Source organism: Rousettus aegyptiacus, unplaced genomic scaffold, assembly GCF_014176215.1.
Source record: "Rousettus aegyptiacus isolate mRouAeg1 unplaced genomic scaffold, mRouAeg1.p scaffold_m13_p_10, whole genome shotgun sequence".
Classification (NCBI taxonomy): Eukaryota; Metazoa; Chordata; class Mammalia; order Chiroptera; family Pteropodidae; genus Rousettus; species Rousettus aegyptiacus.
The window spans coordinates 3,787,568-3,810,808 of record NW_023416285.1 but is presented as its reverse complement, the minus strand read 5'-3'; the positions used below and the strand labels follow the sequence as shown (position 1 = coordinate 3,810,808).

Sequence of the window (23,241 nt, the reverse complement as noted above, 5' to 3'; positions counted from 1 at the left end):
TCCAACCCTGGGGTGCCCTCCGCCGCTGCGACCCGCACACGGGGCGCGCGCCCATCCTCCTTCTCGCCCCCTCCCCGTCCGGTCTGCGGCGCGGGGTCCCGCGTGCCCGGGGAGAGCGCCCCTCCCGCCGGCCCCGCGCTCCTTTGTGCGCCCGGCGCGCGCTGCGTCAAGGCGGGGGCGCCGCGGCCACACGCGCACACACGCCGGCGCACGGCCAGCCCGGGAGCGGGGAGGGGGGGAGGGGAAGAGGGGAAGGGAGTGGGGGGGAGGGGGCCGCCGCCGAGCCCCGGCGCGCGCTCCCGCCCCGGCCGCGCGGCGCCGCCTCCGCCCTTGCTGCGAGCAGAGCGCGCGCGGAGGCTGCGAGCGCGTCGGGCGCAGAGCTGCCGGAGCCGAGCGCGGGTGAGTGCGGCGGCCGCGGCCCGGGGCCCCGGGGCCCGGGGCACCTGGTCTTCCCGGGCTGGACGGACGCGAGGCTCCGGGCGCGAGGGCCCAGGCCCGGGGACGCGGCTAGGCTGGCCCCGCGAGGGCGGCGCCCCCTGCCCCTGCCGCAGGGCGCCCCTGCGCTTCCGTCCAGCGGGGCCAGAGCCTGTGAGGGCTCAGCATCCCGCCCCCCAACCCCGGCCGTGACCGCCGCGTCCTCACGACCCCTCCCCGGAGACGAGGCGGGGGTCGCGAGTGGGGGGACAGCGGGTGGGTCCAGCTCGCGGCGACTCGCGCCCGGCCCTCCCTCCGCAGGCGGTGGCTTCAGGTCCCCCGGAACGATGGTGAAGTTGGGGAACAATTTCGCGGAGAAGGGCGGCAAGCAGGCGCTGCTGGAGGATGGCTTCGACACCATCCCCCTGATGACGCCCCTCGATGTCAATCAGCTGCAGTTCCCGCCCCCGGATAAGGTGAGAGGCCCCCGCACGCCCCGCGCTGCGGGGCGCGCACCCCTAAATCTCGGGCGGCGGCCGCAACAAAAGAAACCCGCCTGGCGCGCCGGAGATGCGAAGTGGGGGCGACAGACACCGGCGGGCTGGGGGTCCCTCCCCCCGGGCGGCATTCTGGATCGGGGGGACCGGGGGCCCGAGATGACAGCTTCATGCCGACCGCGGAACGCGGTGGGAAAGGCCGCTTCGCGGTCTCCGTGGGCGTCTCGTCCGGGAGCGGTGCCCGGCCCCACGGCGGCCGCCCCGGCTCCGCACCCCTTCGCCCCCGCCCCTTGGTCCCCGGGCGCCGCCGCCCCTCGCGGGTTCGCAGGCGGCGCAGCTGCGGCCCCGCTCGCCCCACTGCGGTGGGGCGGCTTGTCTGCTTGCCCTTGGGGGCCGCGCGCCCCCTCACGCTCCCCACCCGCCCCTCCCCGGCCTGGCGTGGGTGCCGCAGCCCGCGCGCTCTTCCTCCTTTGTTCCTTTTGTGACATCTCGGCGTGCGTGCCCAGCCCGCCGCGTTAGTGTAACTGGGGACAGCGTTCATCAGCCCTCCCAAAGCCGTGGGGCTGTGTGTGTGTGTGCGCGCGCTTTTCATTTTTTATTTTTTGGTTGAATTTAAAAGAATCCCCTCTTTTGCCAAATGCAGCACCCAACCGAGTAGTTTAGGTTCATCAGGGATGATGTCTTCAAGAGTTAATACTTACACAAGGAAACAGGACGTTTAACAGGCTAGACAATGGCATTGTAACACGCCACCCTCGAGTAATGCACCGCCCGTGACCCTGGCCCCCGGCAAGCACACTCGTCCCCTGAAGTGCGTTGGCCTCTGTGGTGTCATTTAGTCCCTGGCGAGGAGGTTCTGACTCGGTCTTGGCTGTTTATTTCGGTGTGTTGGTGATGGCCCGCCGTGGGGCTGGGGGTTATTCCTGTGGGTTCGTTTCTTCTAGAGGATTCCTTTATTTCCCCAGGTGGGCCCTTTAAGAGGCTCCTTCAGCCCTCCAGAGGGGTTCGACAACCCCTGAGCCCTGTCTGTGTTGGGGGCGGGGGCAGGAGCAAGGCCGGCCCAGGTGTTTTCAGGAAAGGAGCATCAGCTGGTCACACGGTGCACCTGGGCTGGGTCAGAGCCCTTCCCCGGCCTGGCCTGGCCCATCCCGGGGAGGCGGCTTCGGAGGAGGGGCGGGGCTGCCTCAGGCCTCAGTCTGTGTTCCTGGTCCCTGTCTAGGCATCACACTTGGGCAGTGAGCACAGCCTGGCCCCCCTGCGCCCACCTTCTCTGGCCTCACCCCGAGAGCAGGGGCGGCCTGTGGCCCGAACGCTGTGCCCAAGGCAGCCCCTCCGCCAGGTGCTTCCTCGCCCTCAGCCTGACCCTCCTGTCCCCCGGAGTCGTCTCCGTTCCAGGACTGTGTGCCGCAGTCAGCTTCTCTCAGGGAGGGCTCCGGGCAGGTGTGCGCAGCCTCCTCCGCAGCCCCCCCGCCCCAGGTGACGAGCCTCCCATCTCTGGGTGTGTCCCAACAAGGGGGCGACAGACAGGGAGGCCCCGGAGGCGGGAATTCTAGCAGGGACCGAGGGCTGCTGGGCTGGAAGATTTTCGAGGTCACAGATGAGGGAACCGAGTCTCAGGGAGTTTATAGGCCGTGCACAAGCTCGCTCGGCTACAGGCCACGGTCTCCCGGACGCGGGGCCTCCTGCTCGCCCGCGAGAGCCAGGTGTCTCCCCGGCAAGACCTGGCTCAGCCGGAACAGCAGCAACGGGCTGTTCACAGCTGGGGTTCAGGAAGGCGATGTCACCTGTCTGGGGGGGGGGGCGGCAGTGCCCGCGGGCTGCCCGCGGAACCTGTTCCGAGGTGGTGTGACGAGCGCCAAGGCTCTGGAGGGGCCGCGGCACAGGCGGCAGTGTCAGGGCCGGTGTCCCCCGACATTCGCGCCGGGCCCTCGTCTCGGTGCTCCGAGGCTCAGTTCCTTTAACGACCTAGCGTGCAGAGGAAGCTGCTGTTATCACCCCCTTTCGCGGGTGTGGAAACGGAGGGCCAGGGAGCGTGAGGGACTCCCAAGGTCACCTGGCCTGTTAGCGGCGGATGCGGACTGAACCCAGGCCGCTGGCACACGGCCTGGCCCGAGGGCTGCATGAACCCCGCCCCACCCCCCGTAGCCCAGGGAGACGGGCCCGGTTCCCATTTCCAAGGCGAGGACATTGAGGTTCCGAGTGGCCAAGGGCGTGCTCAGGGTCACACAGCTAGTCAGGCACACTTGGGGTCCGAGGACGGGTACAGAGCGATGGGCACCCAGGCCACCATGGCGCCAGGCAGGCCCTCCGAGGCGGGAGGAGGGACAGCCAGAGGCCGGTTACGGGCCACGCGGCCCCTGGGGCCGTAGCTCCCACCTTCTCCCCTAGTTCTTCCCCCCCGACGCTGGTCCCAGGGGTCACAGCTCAGTCTGAGCTGAGTCCCTCCAGCTGCCTGCCCAAGGGTGACCGTCCTGACTTGACGGGTTCTCCTCGTTCTGCCCCGGGTCCCCCCCTCACAGAGAGGGCTTCTCCCCGAATCGGGACCGCCCAGTGAAGGGGTGCTGTCGTCGGGGAGGAGAGCTTGGGGGCGGCCGGTCCCCTCGAGTCCAGCAGCCACTTCCTGGCGCCCGCTCTGGGAGTGGGTTTCTGGGGACTGGAGACGTGTAACCCCCGGACACTGCTCCCGAACGCCCCCGACAGTCCCCGGCAGCAGTGTGTGTGAGGGCAGTGCCGAGGCCGCCGTGAGCATCAGAGGGAGGAGGCTGGGAGGGGCGGGCGAGGGCGGCTTTCCTGGTTGGAAGGACATCCCTGCCTCACAGTAGGGGGCGGATAAGAGCAGGGGAGCTTTTGGGGGCTGTCGTAGGGGGCCGAGGAGGATGGTGGGGTGCAGACAGGGACCGACCCGAGATCGGTTTGCTTGCGGCCTGGCTGCCTGCTCCTTCCTTGTCCTGGTTTTGCCCATGGGGCCTCGTAGTGACCAGTCAAAGCCAGACGCATCGTGCCAGCACCTGGGCCGGCGTGGGCTTTGGGCCGTGGGACCAGCCGTGCGTCAGGTGTCGGGAGCCACCCTGGCTGGCTGTGTGGCCCTCAGTTGTCACGTTCCCCTCCCACGGCTGTCATCAGGGTCACTGATGAGTCATTTCTCTGAAGCCCTGGCACGAAGATTTTGCCAGGAAGTGGCGGCTCTTCTCATTCTTTTAGTGAAGTACTTCCTGGTGAAATGGTGACTTTGAACGTGAGAGTCGCCCACAGTCTGGCCGCACCACTGACCAAACGTTTGCTTCTGTCTCCTGGACAAGGTGGTCGTGAAAACCAAGACCGATTATGAACCCGACCACAAGAAAGGCAAAGGGCGTATCTCCAAGATAGCCGAGTTCACCGTCAGCATCACTGACAGCATGTCTGAGAGGTTTAAGGTGAGTGGCTCCGGGGGCGGGCCAGGTGAGACGCTGCTGGACCTCAGGAGGGATCCTGAGCTGCGGCGATGGCCCGGGGAGTGGCTGGGCCAGGGGAAGGCACCGTCCATCTGGGCTGATCCCAGCCACGCCAGACCACCTTGTGGTTTAAAAAATTTCTTCATGTTCCAGAACGATCACAGATTACTTGGTTTTAATAACGAGGAAAACCCACCCCTGAACTTTCCTTTAGACAAAGGTCACGCTTACCAAACAGAAACCTCGACCTAACAGCTCCAGGACCGTGGACCAGAACTAGGGGGGGGGGCAGCTCCTTGCCCTCACTGCCTGCTGGACGCAGGTCAGCCAAGCCCAGTGCCAGGGCTGGCTCATCCAAGCAGCCCTCTGGCCGGGTCCGTGTTGCTGGGGCAACCCACTTTGCAGATGGGGAAGTTGAGGCGCAGAGTGGCAGGGCCAGGATCCAGCCCTTGCGGTCAGCCTCTGTGCTGCCCGCCGACGTGGTGTGGAGGGCGGGGCTGGCCCTCCCGCCTTCCGGACACGGGATGCTGCAAGCGCAGGCTTGGGGGCGGGAAGCTTGCTCTGAGGGTCCCCCGGGGGGGGGGGACAGGACAGGGGAGCAGCTGCTGCACCGGGGTGGGGTGGGGGCTGCCAGGCCGAGGGTGGGAACAGCCATGTTCGTTGAGGGACGAGCTGGGATGTTGATCTGGAAACTCGTTCCTTGGGAAACACGAGGCCGTAAGGCGCCTCACCCAGCTCGGAAGGGGTGTGGGAGACGTCGGTGTCAGGCCTTGGAGAGTGGCCTCGGCCGGCTCTCTGGCCACCCTCCGCGCGGGCGGGCGAGCCCTTCGCTCATGCTGGGGTGCTCGCATACCCACACGCCTGCACACGGCACCCCGTTCCAGCCCCACAACGCCCCTGGGGACTGGCCGGGCGATGAGAGCGGAGCCCGGAGAGGTGAGGGGCTTTGCGGGGTGACTGGGGAAGCGGGGTGTGGCCCGACCTTACCTCTCTCCTCCTCGCCACCGCCTCACGGGGCGGGGGAAGCCGCGCCTCGGCCCGCCTGCCACAGGGGCCCCGTCAGACTGCAGTCCTGTGTGTCTCTGGGGGGACGTGTCCTTGTGTTATGTTAGCCCATTACCCCCACCTCCCCACACAGCCCCTGGAGAGGCAGGTGCTGTTGGTACAACCTGTTCTACAGACGGGGAATTTGGGGCGCAAGGGCCTGTGGCCGTGGTTCTTGCCGGAGGTACACGGGGGACACACACAGGCCTACGGCTCCGGGCTCGGCCGCTCACACGAGCGGTGAGGTTCACGGCTGGGGCCAGGTCGGCCGCTCACACGAGCCGTGAGGTTCACGGCTGGGGCCAGGTCGGATGGGCCGGGGTCGGCATCTCTCTTCCGCTCTGGCCAGCGGACTTGGCCTCATCCGCTGCCGCCCAGCGTGACCTGTCCCGGTCTGTGCCCGTTTGAGGCAGAAGTGACCTCAATTTCAAGGTCAAGACAGCTGTCGTTCCCAGTGGGACAGCCCCTGGATGTCCGAGTGTGTCTGGGTTTCTCACCCCTGATTTGACCTTTGCCCTCCAGGCCCTGAGGCCCCCCCCAGGGCGTGGCGCTTGAGCGGCCCTTTCTCTACCTGTCGAGCGCGGGGCGCCAGGCCCTGTCCCCCACCTCTGGTGTCCACGTGAGCTTTTCCCACCCGCTCGCCTGATGCAGGTCCCCAGGTCCCTCGTTTAAACCATGGGTGACGTGCAGTGGCCACCAGGCCTCTCAGCAGCCGTGGCTGGGCCTCTGTGGTTACCCGACCCTGTCGCCCAGAGCTCAAGGGCTCAGGAGACCCACGCCCGTCCCCAGGGCCCACGGTGGCAGACTCCTGTCCCTGCCCCCCGCTCCTGGGGGTGTCCGAGGACGGGGTGCCCCGTGGACCACTGTGCTGCCGTGAGCCCGTCTCCCCAGCCTGCGTGCAGGTGGGCCGGGTCCATTCCGAGCACTCCCTTTGAGCAGCTGCTCCCGGCCCTCGCTTCAGTGTGCCAGTGCGGTCCAGCGGGGTGGCCCTTCAAAGCAAAGGCCTCTCGACCTGAGGTGGTGACCTGGGGGAGGGAACCAGGGCCACACGGCGGGCGGTGGAGCGGGTCGGAACCCGGGCAGCGTGGCCAGCTTGGCCGGGGCTCCGGGCTCACCTGCGTTCTGCCCACACCTCATGCCTTTGCTCCAAGGCCCTTCCCAACGAGGACGGAGACTTCCCTGGCTCCCCGCCACCTGCCGTGGGGCCTGTGCTGAGAGGTGGCCTCGAAGCCCTGGTCCTCCAGGTGTGCCCTGGGGCCACTGCAGGCGAACCACCTGGGGTTTGGTGTTAACAGAGGGACCTGGGACCCTGGGAATGTGCTCTCTAGGTGACCCCGTATGGATGGGGTGTGTTCCAGCACGAGGTCAGGGCAGGCTCGGGAGGGCCGGTGCCTTCTCAACAGGCCGACTGTTCACCCTTCTGGAATGTTCTCTCGGCTGCTCATTGCCCAGTTATGTGTCTGGCGTCTCTGAAGGCATGCACACAGTGAGGCTTGCTTCTGTCGCGTAAAGGGGTCAGGGCTTCAGCGATGGGGGCAGAACGTCTTTGTCCTCTCGGTGACCGAGAGAGGCCTCGGGGTCTGTCCTCAGCTCTCTCCATCCCCGTGTGTGAATGTCAGGAAGGGAGGTGTGCCTTTCCGCTGCTGAAGCCACAAGTAAATGACGCGTTGCCCTTTGTCTCTAAATCGTGAGGTTCAGGGGCGAGGCGCTGGCCACTTTGAGCCTCGTCTTTGTGCACCTTTGGATGGCATCCTTGAGACGAGATGTCTTTTTGGATGTTACTTGATGATCACTCGGGGATTAATCTCTTGGCTACGAGGTTGCTAGGCTGGTTGCTAGGTAACCACTGATGGGGGAGCAGGTTTCCTGAGGCTCCGCCACAGGGGAATGGCAGGATGAATCACCCAGCGGCAGCAAACATCCAGGCTCCCGGAGAGGTGAGCGTCAAGGAGGAAAGCCGTCGTTTCATTAATTGGAGGTGTGTTTATGCTGAGAATAAACAGTGCTTTTTAATTGTGTGTCCGGGCTCGCCCAGGCAGAGCAGTGTGTCAGGGGGATGCCGGGGGCTGCCGCTGACCACCCTGTCCCCCATCTTGGACAATAGAGGGGCCGTAATTGGGCAGATTAGAGGAAGGTCCTGTCGGGACTCTCCCCGCCCCACCCCCCCTTGCTCTCTGGCGGCCTGTGACCGAGAGCCGTCGATGCTCCCCGTGCGCCCTCGCTTTGTGAGTTAAGGGCCCCGGTGGGCAAACCACACCCCGTCGCCCATCGTCACCCGTCGCCCGGTGGGGCTGTTATGAGACCCCGAAGTCGGCTCTGCGGGCGAGCAGTCCGTCGAGGTCAGCACAGCTGGGCGAACATCCCCGGAGGAGAGAGCACGTTTGCACTCGGCGCTGCGGCGCCGGTGGCCTCTGCCTCCCGCGGGTGGTTCGCCTCTTGGTCTCATGTCCTCAGTGACCTTGAGCTTCCTGTGCACCCGTCTGTTTTCCCCAGCCCCCCCCCCCCCTGCCCGGAGTGTCTCAGGACACATTTGTGGAATGTTTGTGAACGGTGACGGTGCTTCCGGGCATTCAGTGGGGCGGGGGCGGGGGGTCTTCCTGTGCAGCACCGGGGGTCGGACACCCCTCACCCGCAGCCGCGGGCTCGTGGCATTCGGCTGCCTAGTGTCAAGGTTGGGGCGTCTGGCGGTAGAGTGGGGGCTGCGCTTGGAGCCAGGCGACACCTCCGTTGAGGCGTCTCGGGGGGCGTGTCTGTGTGTTCACTTTTCTGTGGATACGAAAATATTTGGTGCTGTGAGCACGCGAAGACGTCGGGATTCATCTTATTTTCTCAAGGTTTTTTTTTTTTTTTTCCCTCACTGCGTTACTCAGCAGAAATCACATTTCCCTGTCCCCTCCCCCGAGGGCGGCAGGACAGACCGGGATGAGAATAACCCAGCCGCCATCGACCCAGGGCCTGCCGCGCCCCGAGCTCCACCAGGCCCCTTTCCGCCCACCTGAGAGACAGTCTTGAAGGTTGACCTTGAAGTCCCTGTGTTGCTGGTGGGGAATTAAGGTCAGAGGGGTTAAGGGACAGGCTCAAGGTCGCCCAGCGAGCCAGGGGCAGGAGTGGAATTCAGAGGCATCCACACAACAGCCAGCCCCGCGGGCGCGGTCCGCGCTGCAGAGCATCCCAGCCCCGCTGGGCAGTGACCCCCAGGAGGCCCCCAGCCGGGAGGAGACCCCAAGCCCGGAAGAGCAGATGGGAGCACAGCAGAGTCAAATGCCACTCAAGCCCCTTGTCTAGAAAACGGGGTGCTGCCCAGTCCCCAGCCAACGGCGGACATGCGGAGAACCCAGTACGCGGACCAGGGCCGTGGAAGGCGAGTGGCCCAGGCCAGGACCCTTCTGAGGGTGACGGGGGGCACCGTGCATTGGGGGTGCCGGGGCTAGCGACTCGGACACAAGGTCCCCTCCTCGTAAACTCCCTGGAAAGTGCTCCCCTCAGCCCGCACACTACTATTGCTATCTATTCCTGGCTGTTTTTTCCCAAAAGCGCCCCGCAGAGCCCCCCCCCCCCCCCGCCCCGGGGCTGGGCTGCTGCGGCCCGTGTCCACCAGGCCCGCGTCCACCAGGCCCTCAGCACCCCGGCCTCCCGCCTGTATTTTCTTTCTCTTTTCTTTGTTTTTCTTTTTTTGTGTGTGTTGTGGTAAAGTATACGCAACATGAAATTTGGCATTTTAAAGTGTTCCGTTCACTGACATCGGTACATTCGCCATGTCCAGCCATCAGCTCTGCCTAGTTCCGGAACGTTTTCATCACCCCAAGAAGAGACCCCCTTGGTGGGCCGTCACCCCCGGCTTCCCCGTCCCCGGGGGCCACCGGCCTGCTTCGTGAGTCTGAAGAACCCCCCGTCCACGTTTCGGAGCCCCGGACCCGCAGGCGCGGGCCCCCGCGACCGGCTTCCCCCGCGTGGGGCGACGCGCTCGGGGCTCCTCCGCGTTGCAGCGGCGTGGGTCGGCCCGTCGGCCCTCGGCAGGGTGTGCTGCGCTCTGCTCGCCTGCCGCTGGACGTGCGGCCGGTGCGGACAGTGTCGCCGTGAACATCCGTGGACGCGTTTTTGCGCGAACACCCGTTTTCCGTCGTGCCGATGGCGTGCCCAGGCGTGGCGTTGCTCGTTCACGTGGCGACTCCGCGCGGAGCGTGCTGAGGAGCTTCCGGTTCTCCCGGCTCCCCGCAGCTCGCCCGCAGCTCGCTTGGTTTGTTCATCATAGCGGGGTCGGTGGCATCTCGTTGTGGTGTTTTTTTGCATTTCCCTGGTGGCTAACGATGTTGAGCGTCTCTTCCTGCGCCTCTGGCCATTTGTGTTTCTCCTTCGGAGAAATGCCTGTTTTAAGGCCTCTCCCGTTCTTAATTGGGCTGTTCGTCTTTCTGTTGTTGAGTCGTAAGAGTTACTCGTAGATCCTGGAAGCCGGACCCTTATCCGACCCATCATCTGCAGATAAATCTGCCGTTCCGTGCGCTGTCTTTTCACGTTTTTAATAGCGTTCTTTAACGCCCACAGTCGTTTAACGCCGGCGAAGTGCCGTTCAACTATCGTTTCTTTTGCCGTCTCTGCTTTCGGTGGCGTACCTCAGACACCACTGCCAAATCCAAGGTCCCGAAGATTTAACCCTTCTAAGAATTCTATGGCTCTAGCTTTTATAGTTAGGGATTAATTCCATTTCAAGTTCACTGTGGCAAGCGGTGTGAGGTAAGAGTCCAACTTCATTCCTGCGCATATAGATGCGCAGTTCCCCACGCCGTTAACCGGGGACACTCTTCTCGCCCCAGTGGATGGTCTTGGCACCCTTGTTGGAAATCCGTTGGCCGTGGACACACACCTTTATTTTTGGGCTCTCGGTCTACTCCATTGCCTTGTACGGCTGTTCTTATGTGAGGACCACCGTGTTTCGATGGCTGTGGCGTTGTAATAAGTTTTGATATCGGGAAGGGTAAGTTCTCTAACTTATTTTTCAAGATTGCGTTAGCTCTTTAGGGTCCCTTCCTTGTAAGTCCGTTTCTGCAAACAAGGCTGTGGGCTTTTGACAGGGACCGCGTCGAATCTGCAGGCCAGGGCCGTCACCTTAACAGTGAACACGGGTCGTCTTTCCGTGCGTTTGGGTCTCTTTAATTCCCTTCGGCAGGGCTTAAGGGTCTGCCGCGTCCTGTGGCAGTTGTTGCCAAGGTCTTGAGGAGTGTGTGCCTTCGTCATTCCTTGGAAATCACAGTGTTTCTGAGATCTCGTTATTAGGTGTGTTAGTAAGGAAGCACATGATGTCACACCGCAAGTCTACGTTTTCGCTATTTTTTTGATAATAGTTTTTCGACATAGCTGGCTCTCTTCGCAGTCGTAGGTGCAGTGTTGTATGCATTTCACGCATGATTCTGAGGAGGACGTATAGGCTTCACCTGGGTGCCGCGGTCAGCGGCACAGACGTGGTGGGGACCCTGCGCCGGGCTCCCTCGCCGCCCGCCCCGGCCTGGGTCAGCGCCCACCGCACACAGCAGTGGCGTCGTGGCCGCCGAGAGCCAAGGGGCCGGTGTGGCGCGCAGGGGCCTTCGTCATCAGGCCCTGTCCCCTCCCCCGCATGACACGGGATGCTCCGGCCGCACTGGCTGAACACGCTGCATCCTTTGGCACAGCCCTGTCCGTCCGCGTCTCTCCTCCTCCTCTCAGACCCGGATGCCGCTCCTGGAGCCTTCTCGGCCACGGCCGGGGGGTCTGCCTGGCATCTCCCCGTCTCGGCCGCGGCCGGGGGGTCCGCCCGGCATCACCCCGTTTCCTTTCACAGTTTCACCCTGTGCTGTGATGTGTTGACACTGCTCGGCTGAGACCCGGGCTGACATGATGGGGGCAAGGGACATGCCAAGGTGGCCACTGTCACATCTCCTGAGGACGTCCAGCCACTAGGGACCCTGGAGGGGGAGGAAGGCAAGGCCTCGGGGCCCGAGGTACATGGTTGGCCTCTTACTCCTTAAAAAATTAAAAGAGCCTTATCTTACGACAGCCTTCGTCTGAAGATGAGCGTCTTCTTATTATGTGTTCGTTATCATTACGTTATTTTTTTCTTCCTGGTTTTTAAAGTTAAAACCCATTTGGTTAGGTCGCTGAAGCACCCTGGCCCCGCAGCCCCACCCCGAGGCGACAGGCGTGGGGTCAGGCCCGGTCCGGCCACCCACCCGGGCTCTCCCGGGCCGGGTCCCACCTCCTTCCCGCGTGTGACCATCTGCTTAGCAAAGCCCCGACACACGGTGCCTCTGCAGACTGTCCGTGGTCCACGTGACTGCGGACGCTCTGCGGTGGCTCTGTGAGTGTCACTGGGAGCTGGGCTGCCTGCCAAGCGCTTCCATTCACTCTCACCCGCTGAGCAGTCGGGGGGCACCTCCTCTCTGCCAGATGCATGGGCGTCCGCGCCCGGCGTGGGGAGATGGGCTCCTGTCAAGCGGAGTTTGGTTCCCGGGTAGCACGTTTATTCTTCGAGCCGGAGCCAGACGTCCTGTCGGGGGTGTGGGCGGGGCTGCACTCCCCCCTGGCGCCTCCTCCAGCTTCTAGAGCCCGTTCCTCCCCCTTAAGCCAGGGCGGGGGGGCGCCCAGGGCCTGGGGCACAGCGTCTCCCACCTCCCAGCCTCTCCGTGGTAGAATCTCCCTCTTCCGGGATCTCAGGAGGGGTGTGGGGGGTGCAGTTTCCAGGGATACCGGGGTCTGGGTGTGCCCTGATGTCCTCGTGGTCACAGCCGTGGGTGGGTCCGGGTGTCGGGATCCTTCGAAGCCCCTGTGACTCTGGCACAGCCAGGGGCGACCCCGTTTTTGTGCTCAGACTCGGCCCTCGCACATGGCCGCTGCTCGTGCGCGTCCGGGGCTCTTGGGACCCGGCGTGAAGCCGCCGCCCCTCCAGTGAGTGAGTCTTCATCACGTGTGCAGGCGGGTGCTGGGATCGATGGTCCCGGAGCATCTTTCTTGGTCCGATGCTGCAGCGTGGCGTGGAGTGGGGTCCACGTCGTGTGGTGACGGCTGGCTGTGCCCCGCGGGGGACCCGGCATGGGTCCCCTGGAGTTCCCCCTGTGTCCTTTCCAGAGTCATGGCGTGTGTTTACCGAGCGGCCTCCACCCCAGGGCTGCACACACGTGGGACAGTAACGGCTGGTTCGTCTTTGACTGGAGCGTCTTGGAATCGGCTGGCAGGTGGAGCCGCTGGGTGGCCGGGGCTCTCACAGACACCTACAGTCACGGCGTGCCAGTGTAGACCAAGCCTGAAGGGTGCTTCCTGGCCTGGAGAAAACAAGTGTGCCTGGCTAAGTAATGTCACGCTTCTAGAATATTCCCGGTTGTCTCTTGGAGGGGGCGGGAGGTTCATGAAACCGTCCACACTGGGACACACTTGAATTAGGAGGAGATGCTGGCTCCCGTGGTTCCCAGCTGCCCCACTGGTGTCCGGAGAGGATGGAACGTTCCAGAGGCTTCCTGGAGGCAGGGGGCCCAGCCTGGGCGTTGATGGGTGAGGCGGGGAGAAGGCCATGCCGTGTGGCATGTGGGGACAGAGGTGACGGCAGAGAGAACACGTTCAGCGGACACGTGCCAGCCCCGAGCCCCCCTGGAAGCACCGTGACATTAAGGGCTCTGTCCCAGCATTGGCTCCGGCCGCTGTGATGAGGTTTGCCAGCTTTGACGGCACCGCTTGACCAGCCGATCGTCTCAGTTCTGGAGGCCGGACGTCCAAGGTCCAGGCGTCGGCAGAGCCGCCCCCCCCCCCCAGAAACCTGCAGGGGCGACTCCTCCTGCCTCTGGCTGGTCTCGGGGGGCTGCTGGCAGTCTGCGGCGTTCCTCGGCTTGGCGACGTGTCCGCCCGGCCCTCTGTCTTCACGTGGTGCTCTCCCTGTGTGTGTCCGAACGTCCCTTGTTTGTAAGGACACAGTCTTACTGACCTCACCCTAATGACCTTAACCTCATCACATCTGCCAGGGCCCTATTTCCAAATGAGTTCACCGTCGCAGGTACCAGAGGGTAGGACTTATGCATTTTTTCAGGGGGAGGGTGGAGCACAATTCAGCCCATAACGGGCCCGCTGCGCGTGGGGCTGACAGTGTGCTCGCAAACCCTTGATGCCTTGTCATTCCGGTGAACCGTGCGTGAGGCGCCGTCCCCTCTGCAGAGATGGGGTACGCAGGCAGCCTGCTCAGCCACCCAGGTGGCAGGCGGCAGAGCTGGGATCCTCCTGGAAAGGCCGTGGCTGTTTTCTCGGGCCGTGATAGCCAGAGGGGACACCACGCTACTCACGGGTCGAGAGCCCACGGGGGTCTTCCAGCCGCGGGGCGTGTCCCAGGTCTGAGCATGCGCCGGCGGCTGAGGCGTGGGGGCGGGGCTTTGCCATGCCAGGTGCTCTCCGCTGACTCTCCGGGGATTTCTCTCTTTACCCTTCTCCCCACACTGTTCCGGGGACTGTCACCTCCTCATTTCTGGGTTCTGTGAGCTCCTCGGTCACCAGGCCCCCCTGGAGTCCTGGGTGAAAGGCCCAGGTGGGGTTCCAGGAGGAGCGCCCCGAGGAAGTGGCTCCCCACAGCCCCGCGGGGAGAGCCGCGGGCTCTTTTTAAACCTAAGCAGTGGGGTGCTCTGAGCCAAACTCCGAGGCTGTGGCATCCACATTCAACGGGCGGGTTTAAGGGCGCCTCGTCTCCCCAGGACCTGAGATCACGTTCTTCTCTTATTGAGATGTCATCGGCATAAAGCTCTGTTACTTTCAGGAGTGCATCGTAATGAGTCAGTGCCTGAATGTGTTGCAAAATCATTACCACGTGCGCCTGGGGCACGGCCGTCGATGGGCGGGCGGCTCGGCGGCTTCTGCGTCCCGGCTGCTGTAAACACTGCTGTGGCGAACCCCGGGGTGCAGATGTCGTCTCAAGTTCGTGTTTTCATTTTCTTCGGGTAAATACCCAGAAGCGGGACTGCTGGGCCGTATGGTAGCTCTATTTTTAATCCTTGAGGAACCTCCATGTGTGATGCGTCGGGGCCGCACCGGTTGGCACCCCCCGCCAGCTGGGCACGCGGCCTACCCTCCCCCGCACCCTCGTGGGCACTTGTCATCCCTTGTCCGTTAATAGCCAGCAACCGTCCTGACAGGCGTAAGGGGATATGTCACTGTGGTTTTGATTTGCATTTTCCTGATCAGTAACATCGAGCATCTTTTCACATAGCTGTTGACCATGTGCATTTCTTTGGAAAAATGTCTATTGGGATCCTCTGCGTACTTTTTAAAACAGGGTTGCTTTTAGTCTTTCTTTTGCTTGTTTTTTTCGCTCTTGCATTGTATGAGTTCTTTATGTGCTTTGGGTATTAACTCCTTATTACAAATATTTGCTCACATTCGATCGGCTGCCTTTTCGTTCCGCGGATCCTTTCTTTGCTGTGCAGCTTCTCTGTCCTTAGGGTCGTGGCCCTGACAGTCCAGGGGTCACAGGAAGGGACAGGGACCGCTGGGATGTAGACGCAGGTAGGAAGGGCCTCATCAGCGGTGACTCTGAGACTTCTCGCCTGCCGGGGGCTGTGAGGGGCTGTCCCCTGGGTGAGGGCACGGGAGGGTGGGATCCAGGCCACAGCGAGAGTGAGCTGGGGAAGTGGCGGGGTTGGCTGGGGACTTGAAGCCGGGGTGGGCGTGGCAGGTGGCAGGTGGCCACGTGGGGAGGGGGAGCAGCAGGCCGGGCTGGAGGAGGGTGGGCAGGGCGGGAGGGCACCTGGGTGGGCCCAGCCCTGCATGACAGGCCGCGGCTTTCCGCTCTGAGCTGCCGGCTGGCCGGGCCTGGCCGGGCCGCAGTAGCCAGGACACAGCCGGTGACTCCAGCCCTGGAGATGCAGAGCCTGGGAAACAGGGCAGGGCACGGGGCACAGTGACCACGTGGACGCCGGCGGGCCCTGGTAGACGTCAGGGCCCTTCCCCCAGCGCATTCCTTCTCCGGACTGCGTCACAGGTGGGGGTGGGGCGGGGCTGCGGCTCCAAGACACCTTCGGGGGCTCGGACCCCGGTGGCCGCGCCGACCCTGGGTGAGGGGGCGACGGGGCCCCGGAGGGCGGGAGAGTTGCCCACGGTGGCCTTCGATGTCCCACAGCGTCCCGCCTTCCGGGCGAACATGCTGTGCAGTTTGTCACCAGGTTCTCACGCACATCTCGCAGGTCACCCCGGATCCTGGCCGGAGATGCCCTGTTCTCCTCTCACAGGTGGGGGCGGGGCCCAACTGCACGGTGCCCAAGGGTCTCCCCAGATGCGCTGGGGGCTCACCCCGGTCTCCTGTAGCCTCCTGGTGGCTGTGGAGCTGTGAGTGGCCAGTGGGGGGCCTTGGTGGGGAAGGTGGGGTGAGGGGCTCACGGGTGCCAGCCCCTGCCCTGTGCCAGCGCCCCACTGCCTGCCCCCTTCCCTGAAAGCCGTCCCTCTGCTCGCCAGGGCGGGGCGGCCGTCCGTCCGTGGGCGGGTTCACACCTCACCACCTGCCGCACGTCCGCAGGCCCTTTGGGCCCCTGGACAGGCTCTTGCCCCCGCCAGGCGGCTCCCAGCAGACCCTGAGCACCGGCAAGGCCCAGGCCCAATGGCCTTTAGCCCCCATACCCCTCGTCCTTCAGCCGGGGTGGGACCCCCCACCTCCGTGCTCGTCTCGCTCTGTCTGGCGTCTGTCCGCCAGCGTTAGCCGAGCCCGTGCCACGGGCCGGGCGACGCACACCCCGCTGGCCACTCCGTGCGCAGCGGTGAGGGAAGCCGAGCCCCTGCGCTCACAGAGACTGCCCTCTGGGGAGGGGACGCACACCAAGCACACGGGACGCTGGCGGGGGCAGGGCCGAGGGGGGCCCGGGCCCTGCCCTTCCTGCTCCGCTGGTCCCGGCTCAAGGGCAGGCCCGGCGCCCAGGTCTCCGGGGACGTCTGCGGAGCAGCTGATTAGCCGGCGGCTGCTGCATCACCTCGGCGCCCGGCGGCAGCCAGACGGGCAGACCGTCAGTCACGTGTCCGGGTGCCCATGCCGCTTGGTCACATCTGTACCCCGAGCTCCCCACGCGGGGCCTGGAATGCCGACGTAGCTACCAGTACAGTAAAGGGCGACGCACGGACGTACACAGAGCGCTCCGGGGGAAAGCGACCTGCTGGCCCCTAGTCCCCCCGGGCTCCCCGTTTCCGTGCCTCCCGGCGTGCACGCGTGTGCGCATGCGCCCGGCCGCCCTGACGCCGCCTCTGCCCGCAGGTGTCCGTGCTGGTCTTCTTCGCCCTGGCCTTCCTCACCTGCGTGGTCTTCCTGGTGGTGTACAAGGTGTACAAGCACGAACGCCTGTGCCCTGATGGGTCCATCCTCAAGGTAAAGCCCGCCCTGCCCCCGCCGCCCCCCACCCCCGCCCTGTGCCCCGTGACCTCGCAGCACCTGCGGGGCTGGCACCCGCCCCTCTCCCGGCTGCGTGTCCCCGTTCTGAGCTCCCCGGGCCTGGCGTCTCTGAAATCACAGCAGGAGAGCCCAGCGCGCGAGGAAAGGCTTGGTCTGTCCTTGGGCACTGGTGGCTTCGGTCTGGGCGTCGCCCATGTGAGGGAGGCAGGGCGCTTGCCGAGGTAGCAGGCGAGGCTGGAATCCACCTCCCTGGCCCTGCTCCTCCTCCATCCGGGGTACCGGGGGCTCCCGTGAGGCTGCCGCTCCTCCCCCCAAGTGCGCGTTGCGCCTGCCAGGACGTGCAGGTCCCTGCTGCTCCTGTCCCTGGCACACAGCAGGAGCCCGTCAGGTAAAGGGCCGGCTTTGTGAAGCTCTGACGTTCTCAGGAGAAACAAGGAGGCTTTGTAGACCAAGTCGAGAGCAGCAAGCACGGGACGTGGAAACGCAGAGCCGGGTGGGGGCCGCGGCTTCTGGAAGGGCGGTCGAGCTTGAGTAGGGAGCTTGTGAGGACGCTTTGGGGGCTGGGGAGGCACAGCCAGGCAGAGAGAAGCTCTCACCCTTCAACAAGGCGCTGTCCACATCTCGGGCTGGCGCTGGAGAGTTTGGGGTCAGCTGGGAAGCTTACGAGTTTAGACGAAGCTGACCCAGGGGGCTCTGGGGGGGGGGGCTGGCCCTGACTAAGTGAGCCCATGGGCAGACGCTGCAGGCCGCAAGGCTGAGCCAGGGGAAGGGGAGGGGCGGGGAGGGCGTGCCGGGGCCGGCCTGGTGGTGGGAGGCAATGGGAGATGAGCCGGCTGTGGCCAGACCCGAGTGCCTGGCAAAGGCCCCCGGGGCAGCGGAAGTCATGGCATGGTCACTTGGGCGGCCTGGGGAGGCCGGAGGTCGGAGGGGAGCGACAGGAGGCCGGGAGATGACCCAGGAGGCTGCTGCTGCGGCCTAGGGGAGGGGCGAGGGTCTGGACGGGTCAGGTACCGGGGACCGAGGGGGGACCCGCGTGACGTCAGACTGGAAGAGTGAACCTGGGAGGCAGAGGACGGAGAGGTGAGGGCTTGGCTCAGAGCGGGCGGCTCGGAGGGGCCGATGTCCGTGTCCAGACAGACCGCTCACAGAGACGGGGCAGCGCACCCAGGAGGGGCCGGGGCTCCTTCCCGCCTCGTCCTCTCCGCCTGGAGGAGGAGTGGGCTCGGCGCCTGGGCCAGGTGGAGTCGGGAGAGGGGGCCCTCGTTCTCAGAGGCAGCAGGGCCAGAGGGGTGGGCGCCTGCAGGGGACCCTGGAGCACAGCTAGCTTGGGGAGGGCAGAGGTCTGGATGCGTCTCCTGGGACTTCGGCATCTTCCGCTGGCCTCTAATGGCGGTGGGGGGGGGCGGTCCTTCCTGGACAACGCAGCTGGGAGGGCCGGGCACTGCTGGTCAGTGTCCCACGGGCCCTGGCTAAAGCCGGAGGAAGGGGGGGGGCGTGGGTGTTGGCGACAGACCCTCCCTCCTTCCTGTGTGCATGTGCATGTGTGTGCGCACGTGTGCACATGCATACGCATGCGTGTGTGCATGCGTGTGCGTGCATGCGTGTGCATGCGTGCGCATGTGTGCATGTGTGTGTGTGCGCATGTAGCGCAGGTGGACTCAGCGCACAGGGGCTCCCACACCTAGGCCTCTGACTGCGGGAGGCCCTGTGCCCCGCTCACCAGCAGGAACACGCAACGCACACGTTCGTCCTGCCCGGGCCACGCCCCGCGGCCCACGCATACGCTCGGCACTGACTCATTTACACGTTCCGTGTGCACTAAGCGTGGCCTCCCGCGTGGCTGTTGGGAACAGGGTGAGGACGGAGCGGTCGGGCCCCTGCTCTGGGAGCTCCCTGGGGCCCCCTCTTCCACAGGGCTCCTATGGGCTGGGATCTGAATGAGCCAGGTGAGCCACTGGGGTGGTGAGGACAGACCGGGCCGGTCCCACTGACCCCCGGGCCCAGGCGCCTGTGTCCCCCGCGCCGCCGTGTGGACGGGGTGCTGCTGAGCCGGCCTCTGCCACTGGCCACTTCCAGGGGGCCCCGAGCAAGGTGTTACCAGGCAGATTTGAGAGGCAGGTGTGGGCCGGGGAGGATGCTGGCTTTCTGAGTATTTACGAGCGGGGAAGTGGCCCCCGACGCTGTAGGCTTTCCGCGTGGGTGCTCCTTGTGGACTCCCCGACACGTGTTCCTTCAGCGGGGCTCGAGGAGGACGTAGCGCGGAAGCCCGTGCGCCGGGGCCGCTGGGAACTCGCTTCTTGCACTGCCTCACCCGTCTGCCTGTTTTAGTTTCTGGCTCAGGGACGAGGTGCAGGGAGGGGCTGGTGACCGCCCCAGGCCCGCCACAGGTGACGTGCAGCCCTCAGAGTCCAGCCACATGGGGGCGGCAAGGGGGCTGGGTTGCAGCTTCCCAGGGAGCCCCCCACCTTTAGCAGCTCCTGTGTGTCCCCCGGGACCCCCACCTCCCTGGGGTCTTGCCCACCACTAGCCCCCAGCGCAGCCCCCAGCATTTTCTCGCAGCCTGGGGGCCCCACCCTGAGTCCGTGATGCCCCCTGGCCTGGGCGCCTGGAGGCCACGTCCCCGCCCCGAGTGGAGCCGCTCGCTGCCCAGCGGTGGCAGCTGCCTCAGGTGGCAAGTAGCAGCTGGAGAGGACAGAGTGCCGGCTGGGGGCTGCAGAGCCTTCCCTGGGCTGTGGGGCCCAGGGGACTGTTTGCCTCTGCAGAGGGCCCGAGCCTCCCAGCACGGGGCCAGGACGCTGGGTGACGGGCCTCGCCTCACCGCTGCCCCTTCCGGCTTCTCTCTTTTCTGTCCACTGTGACCTTGGGCACGTCCTGGCTTCTCCCCTGAGCTACTGTGTGTTGATTGTAGTCCTCGCAGTGGCCTGGGAGGTGACTCGTCAGCCCCATTTTAAAGATGAGGAGACTGAGGCTCAGAGACCCTGAACTCCAGGCGACGCGGCCGCTCACCGGGCCTGTCTCCGAAGCCGAGCGGTTCCTCCTGGTTTCTCCCAGCTCCTCCCAGCGCCCGCCCGCTGAGACGCCGGGTGGTGAACACGCTGCCGGCCCTGTCATTTCCTTCTGGAAATAGCTCTCCGTGCCCCAGGGGGCCGGCAGGTGTTTGTGACCCTTCCATTTCAGGTTCGGTGAGCTGAGGAGGAGGAGGATGGATCCTCCGCGGGGCTGAGGGGGAAGGCACGAGCGTCTCACTTTCCTTCCTCCCCGGAGCAGTGGCGGTCACTCACCTCGGGGTCGCTGTAGCAACACCAGCAGGGACACAGCCATGGCAGCGCCACAGGCCCTCGAGGGGACGGGGCGCAGGGGCTTGCTGCCGCGCCTGACTTTAAACCCCCTGCAAGACCCCAGCAGCCTGAGCCCCCTTACCCGAAACCAGGCCGCATCCTTCACCCGCCCCCCATTGCCTTGGACCCAGGAGCGGTGCCACCTCGGGGGGCAGGGCCGGACCAGGCCGGGCACTGTCGCCTCTGGGCGGACGGGACAGGCAGCCTTGGGCCCCAGGCCGCACAAGCTCGTGAGAGCTGTGCACTGGTCCCCCGGCAAAATGCCTGCACGACAGTCTCACCTGTGACCTTGGGTGTTTCCTGCCATCTGAAGCCCCCCTCCCCTCCCCGTCGGTTCTGTGGCCTATCGGGACAAAGCCGCTTGTTAGGGGGCAACTGCTGGGGACAGCCCCCCACCCCAGTGTGCCCTCTAGGGGTCCCTGGTGACTTCTCGCTGTGCGTGGTCATACAACAGGCCCTTAGGGTGCGGCTGGGCCCGAGGGCCCAGCCATCGTCGCCGGCGGCCCCATCACGGTCCTCTCTGGGCCCTCTGCCCCCCGCCTGTCACCCGGCGGGGCGCAGACGGCCCTGACTCCCTGACTCCCTTCATCGTGTGTGTCATTGCTGGACGTGTCAGATCTCTCGTGTCCTAGCCTGACGGACGGACGGCAGGCGTGAGACCGCAGCGAGGTGGGAAGGCACCGCTCCGTCACGCCTCGTCAGCCGCGGCTGCGGTCCTGTCGGGACAGACCGGGTCAGGTGGTCCCTGGGCCACACGTGAGGGCCCGCGCGCGCCGAGGACCTGCCGGGTGCCCCCTCGCCCGTCCCGCGCCTCAGTGGCCCCTTGTCTTCCAGAACGCCCAGTGCATCCCCGACGGCTTGGCGGCCTACTACGCGGAGCAGGACGCCCACGCCCCGGACAGGTTCTACGCCGTCGTAAACCACTACAACCTGGCCAAGCAGAGCGCCGGCCGCTCGCTGTCGCCCTGGATGTCGGTCTTGTCGGAAGAGAAGCTGTCCGAGCAGGAGACTGAAGCCGCGGAGAAGTCGGCTTAGCGAGGGGCAGGTGCCTAGCGGTCCGAAGGTGACGAAGGGACTTGGAGGGACATTTCATCAAAAATAATTACCGGTAATTTAGAGGTCACTCATTTTTGGTGCCGCCGCTTCCGTCTGCTAACGCTGCTTCGCAACGCGGCGCGCTGCGGGCCCGCCGCGGGCACAGGGCCGCGCGCCCCGACGCCGCTCTCCACGGTAAGGGATCTCGATTTAGCTCCGTCGCTGGGATTTGTGCGACGCGGTCAAAAATAAAGGCACCCCGGATGTGCGAGGGGCTCAGACTCCGGACGAATGGGGCATTCGTGGAGTTCACCGTTTCACAGCCCTTGCCGGTCCGCAGACCGCACACCCTAGCGTATCTAGACCGACCCCCTGCTTTGCTCAGAGCAGCTGCACCCCCCCCCGCCCCCCGTCAGATGGCGCGGTGAGCGCGCGTGTGTGCAGAAGGAAGGACAGATGCCCTCGGTCTCTGGCGGGCTGTGTTTCGCTCGAGCGCATGTCGCTGGTGGCAAAGCACGCGAGGTGAGGGGCCTCGAGGCATGGCCTTGGGCTCCGTCTCCCTGCAGGGCGCGCGTCTGCTGCGACAGGCTGGTAGGACGGGAACCCCGCGGGCCCCTTCGCTCACTCCCTTAAGGACAAATCTGCACGTGTTAGCAAGTGGGCGCTTAAAGAATTAGCTGGGTGGGAAAGGTGGAAACGTAACTGCCGGTGAGCCAAGGCCACTTTGATTTTATTTCGGGGAGCAGACGTAGCTCCCCCAGGGTAAGCAGCGGGCAGGAAAGGCTGGTGGGGGGTGGGGCTGTGCGGCACCTCGCGAGTCCAGTTACGACATTTCAACTCACAACCTTTGTAAGAAAATTGTTTCGATCTGAATCTTGACATTAAATGTTTACAAAATTGCCCATTAGATAAACTAAGTGTGTAAGACAATTAAATAGAACAAAGATATTCAGACATTTCCTTCCATGTTATTTGAATGTATTGTTTCTGGTGGACGTGTCAAGTTTCGCTGTTTTTTAGATCAAAAATAAACGGTGTAGTGTAAGATGCGTTGCGAACAAGCATGGTGATCACGGCCAACTCCACTGCCGCCTCGTGCGATGAGCTGCTTGCCCGCCTCTCTCGTCCGGGGCAGCCGTGTGCGCCATTGTCACGCGGTGCGAGGCCGCGGGCCAGGTCCCCGCACACGTCCGTGCACAGTCACGGCGCCGAGCCCCGTCGTGTTTCCCAGACGTGCGCCTTGCTGACCGCGAACTCTGCACGTGGAGCTCCAGACGCTTTCCCTGTGCACACTCAGAGCCCGGGCGCCCGTGGCTGTCGCCGCCAGCACAGCGAGCAGCGGGGCGGAGCCGTGCACACCCGCGGCGGTGGCCCTGCCGACACGGGACGCCGTCTGCGTGGACGCGGCTCGCGGCTTGTGCCGTCCCACGCAGGCATTCGCTCCCGTCATGCTCCCAGGAGGGCGGGTGCCCAGGCCCCACCCTCCCACGGCGCCCTCTCCTCCGGGGCCCCCCGCCTGCGGTCAGGAACAGGCGCGGGGCAGCAGTGTGGTCAGCAGTGCCGGAGGAGTGGGCGGCGGCCACTGACAGCTCGGGCCGGCAGGGAGCCTCAGGAGAACGCAGACAGGATCGTTTCTGGTGCAATTACCCGGCGATCTTTCCGAAGCCCTGGGAGGGAGGGGCAGGCGTCCCCCCCACCCCCCCCCCCATCACTGCCACAGACCATTTTCCATTTGGGTTCACCGTCTGGGTGCCCCCCTCCCCCCACGTGGCTCTGGTGAGAGCGGGTCACTGCTGCCCGACGCCGGCGGGGCGGCTAGCTGTCGTACCAGTCGAGGAAGAGCAGCGAGAAGGAGCACATCACCAGGAAGAAGAGCACCCACACTCGGAAGCCCGCGTTGTTCTTGATGGCCTGGGGGACAGGGGCACAGGCATGTGCAGCCCGCGGGCCGGCGGGCGAGGCCCTCGGGGCCCCCCGCTGACCGCACGCACGCCCCTGGCCGCGGCTGGAACTGCGCGCCCCGTCCCCCCCGCACCCTGGGCAGGCGGCTTGATGACCAAGCCAAACCAGAGGCGGCGTGAACCCCGCGAGCAGACACACAGGTGGCA

At 65.0% G+C, this 23,241-nt stretch overlaps 2 protein-coding genes across 5 annotated transcripts in view; one reads left to right on the top strand and one right to left on the bottom strand.

The window, feature by feature from the left end:
• Positions 1–318: 318 nt before the first annotated feature.
• On the top strand, positions 319–22,091 carry NSG1 (neuronal vesicle trafficking associated 1). Its single transcript, XM_016161218.2, has 5 exons — positions 319–399; positions 736–890; positions 4,211–4,327; positions 16,626–16,736; positions 20,933–22,091. The coding sequence occupies exons 2-5, from the start codon at positions 762–764 to the stop codon at positions 21,131–21,133; spliced, it is 558 nt and encodes a 185-aa protein (XP_016016704.2). The 5' UTR covers positions 319–399; positions 736–761; the 3' UTR covers positions 21,134–22,091.
• The window catches only part of STX18 (syntaxin 18), an 89,807-nt gene continuing 88,412 nt past the window's right edge, over positions 21,847–23,241 (bottom strand). For all 4 annotated transcript variants that reach the window (XM_036227495.1, XM_016161217.2, XM_016161216.2 and 1 more), the window contains exon 11: positions 21,847–23,044. In XM_036227495.1, coding sequence (XP_036083388.1) covers positions 22,949–23,044 — 96 coding nt within the window. In that variant the 3' untranslated portion in view covers positions 21,847–22,948. The remainder of the gene's footprint in view (positions 23,045–23,241) is intronic.

Excerpts from the sequence above, each read along its gene's own strand:
- NSG1 (XM_016161218.2), top strand. The coding sequence starts at position 762 with ATGGTGAAGTTGGGGAACAATTTCGCGGAGAAGGGCGGCAAGCAGGCG. Across the intron at positions 891-4,210 it reads AGTTCCCGCCCCCGGATAAG|GTGGTCGTGAAAACCAAGAC; the intron begins GTGAGAGGCCCC and ends CTCCTGGACAAG. Across the intron at positions 16,737-20,932 it reads CTGATGGGTCCATCCTCAAG|AACGCCCAGTGCATCCCCGA; the intron begins GTAAAGCCCGCC and ends CTTGTCTTCCAG.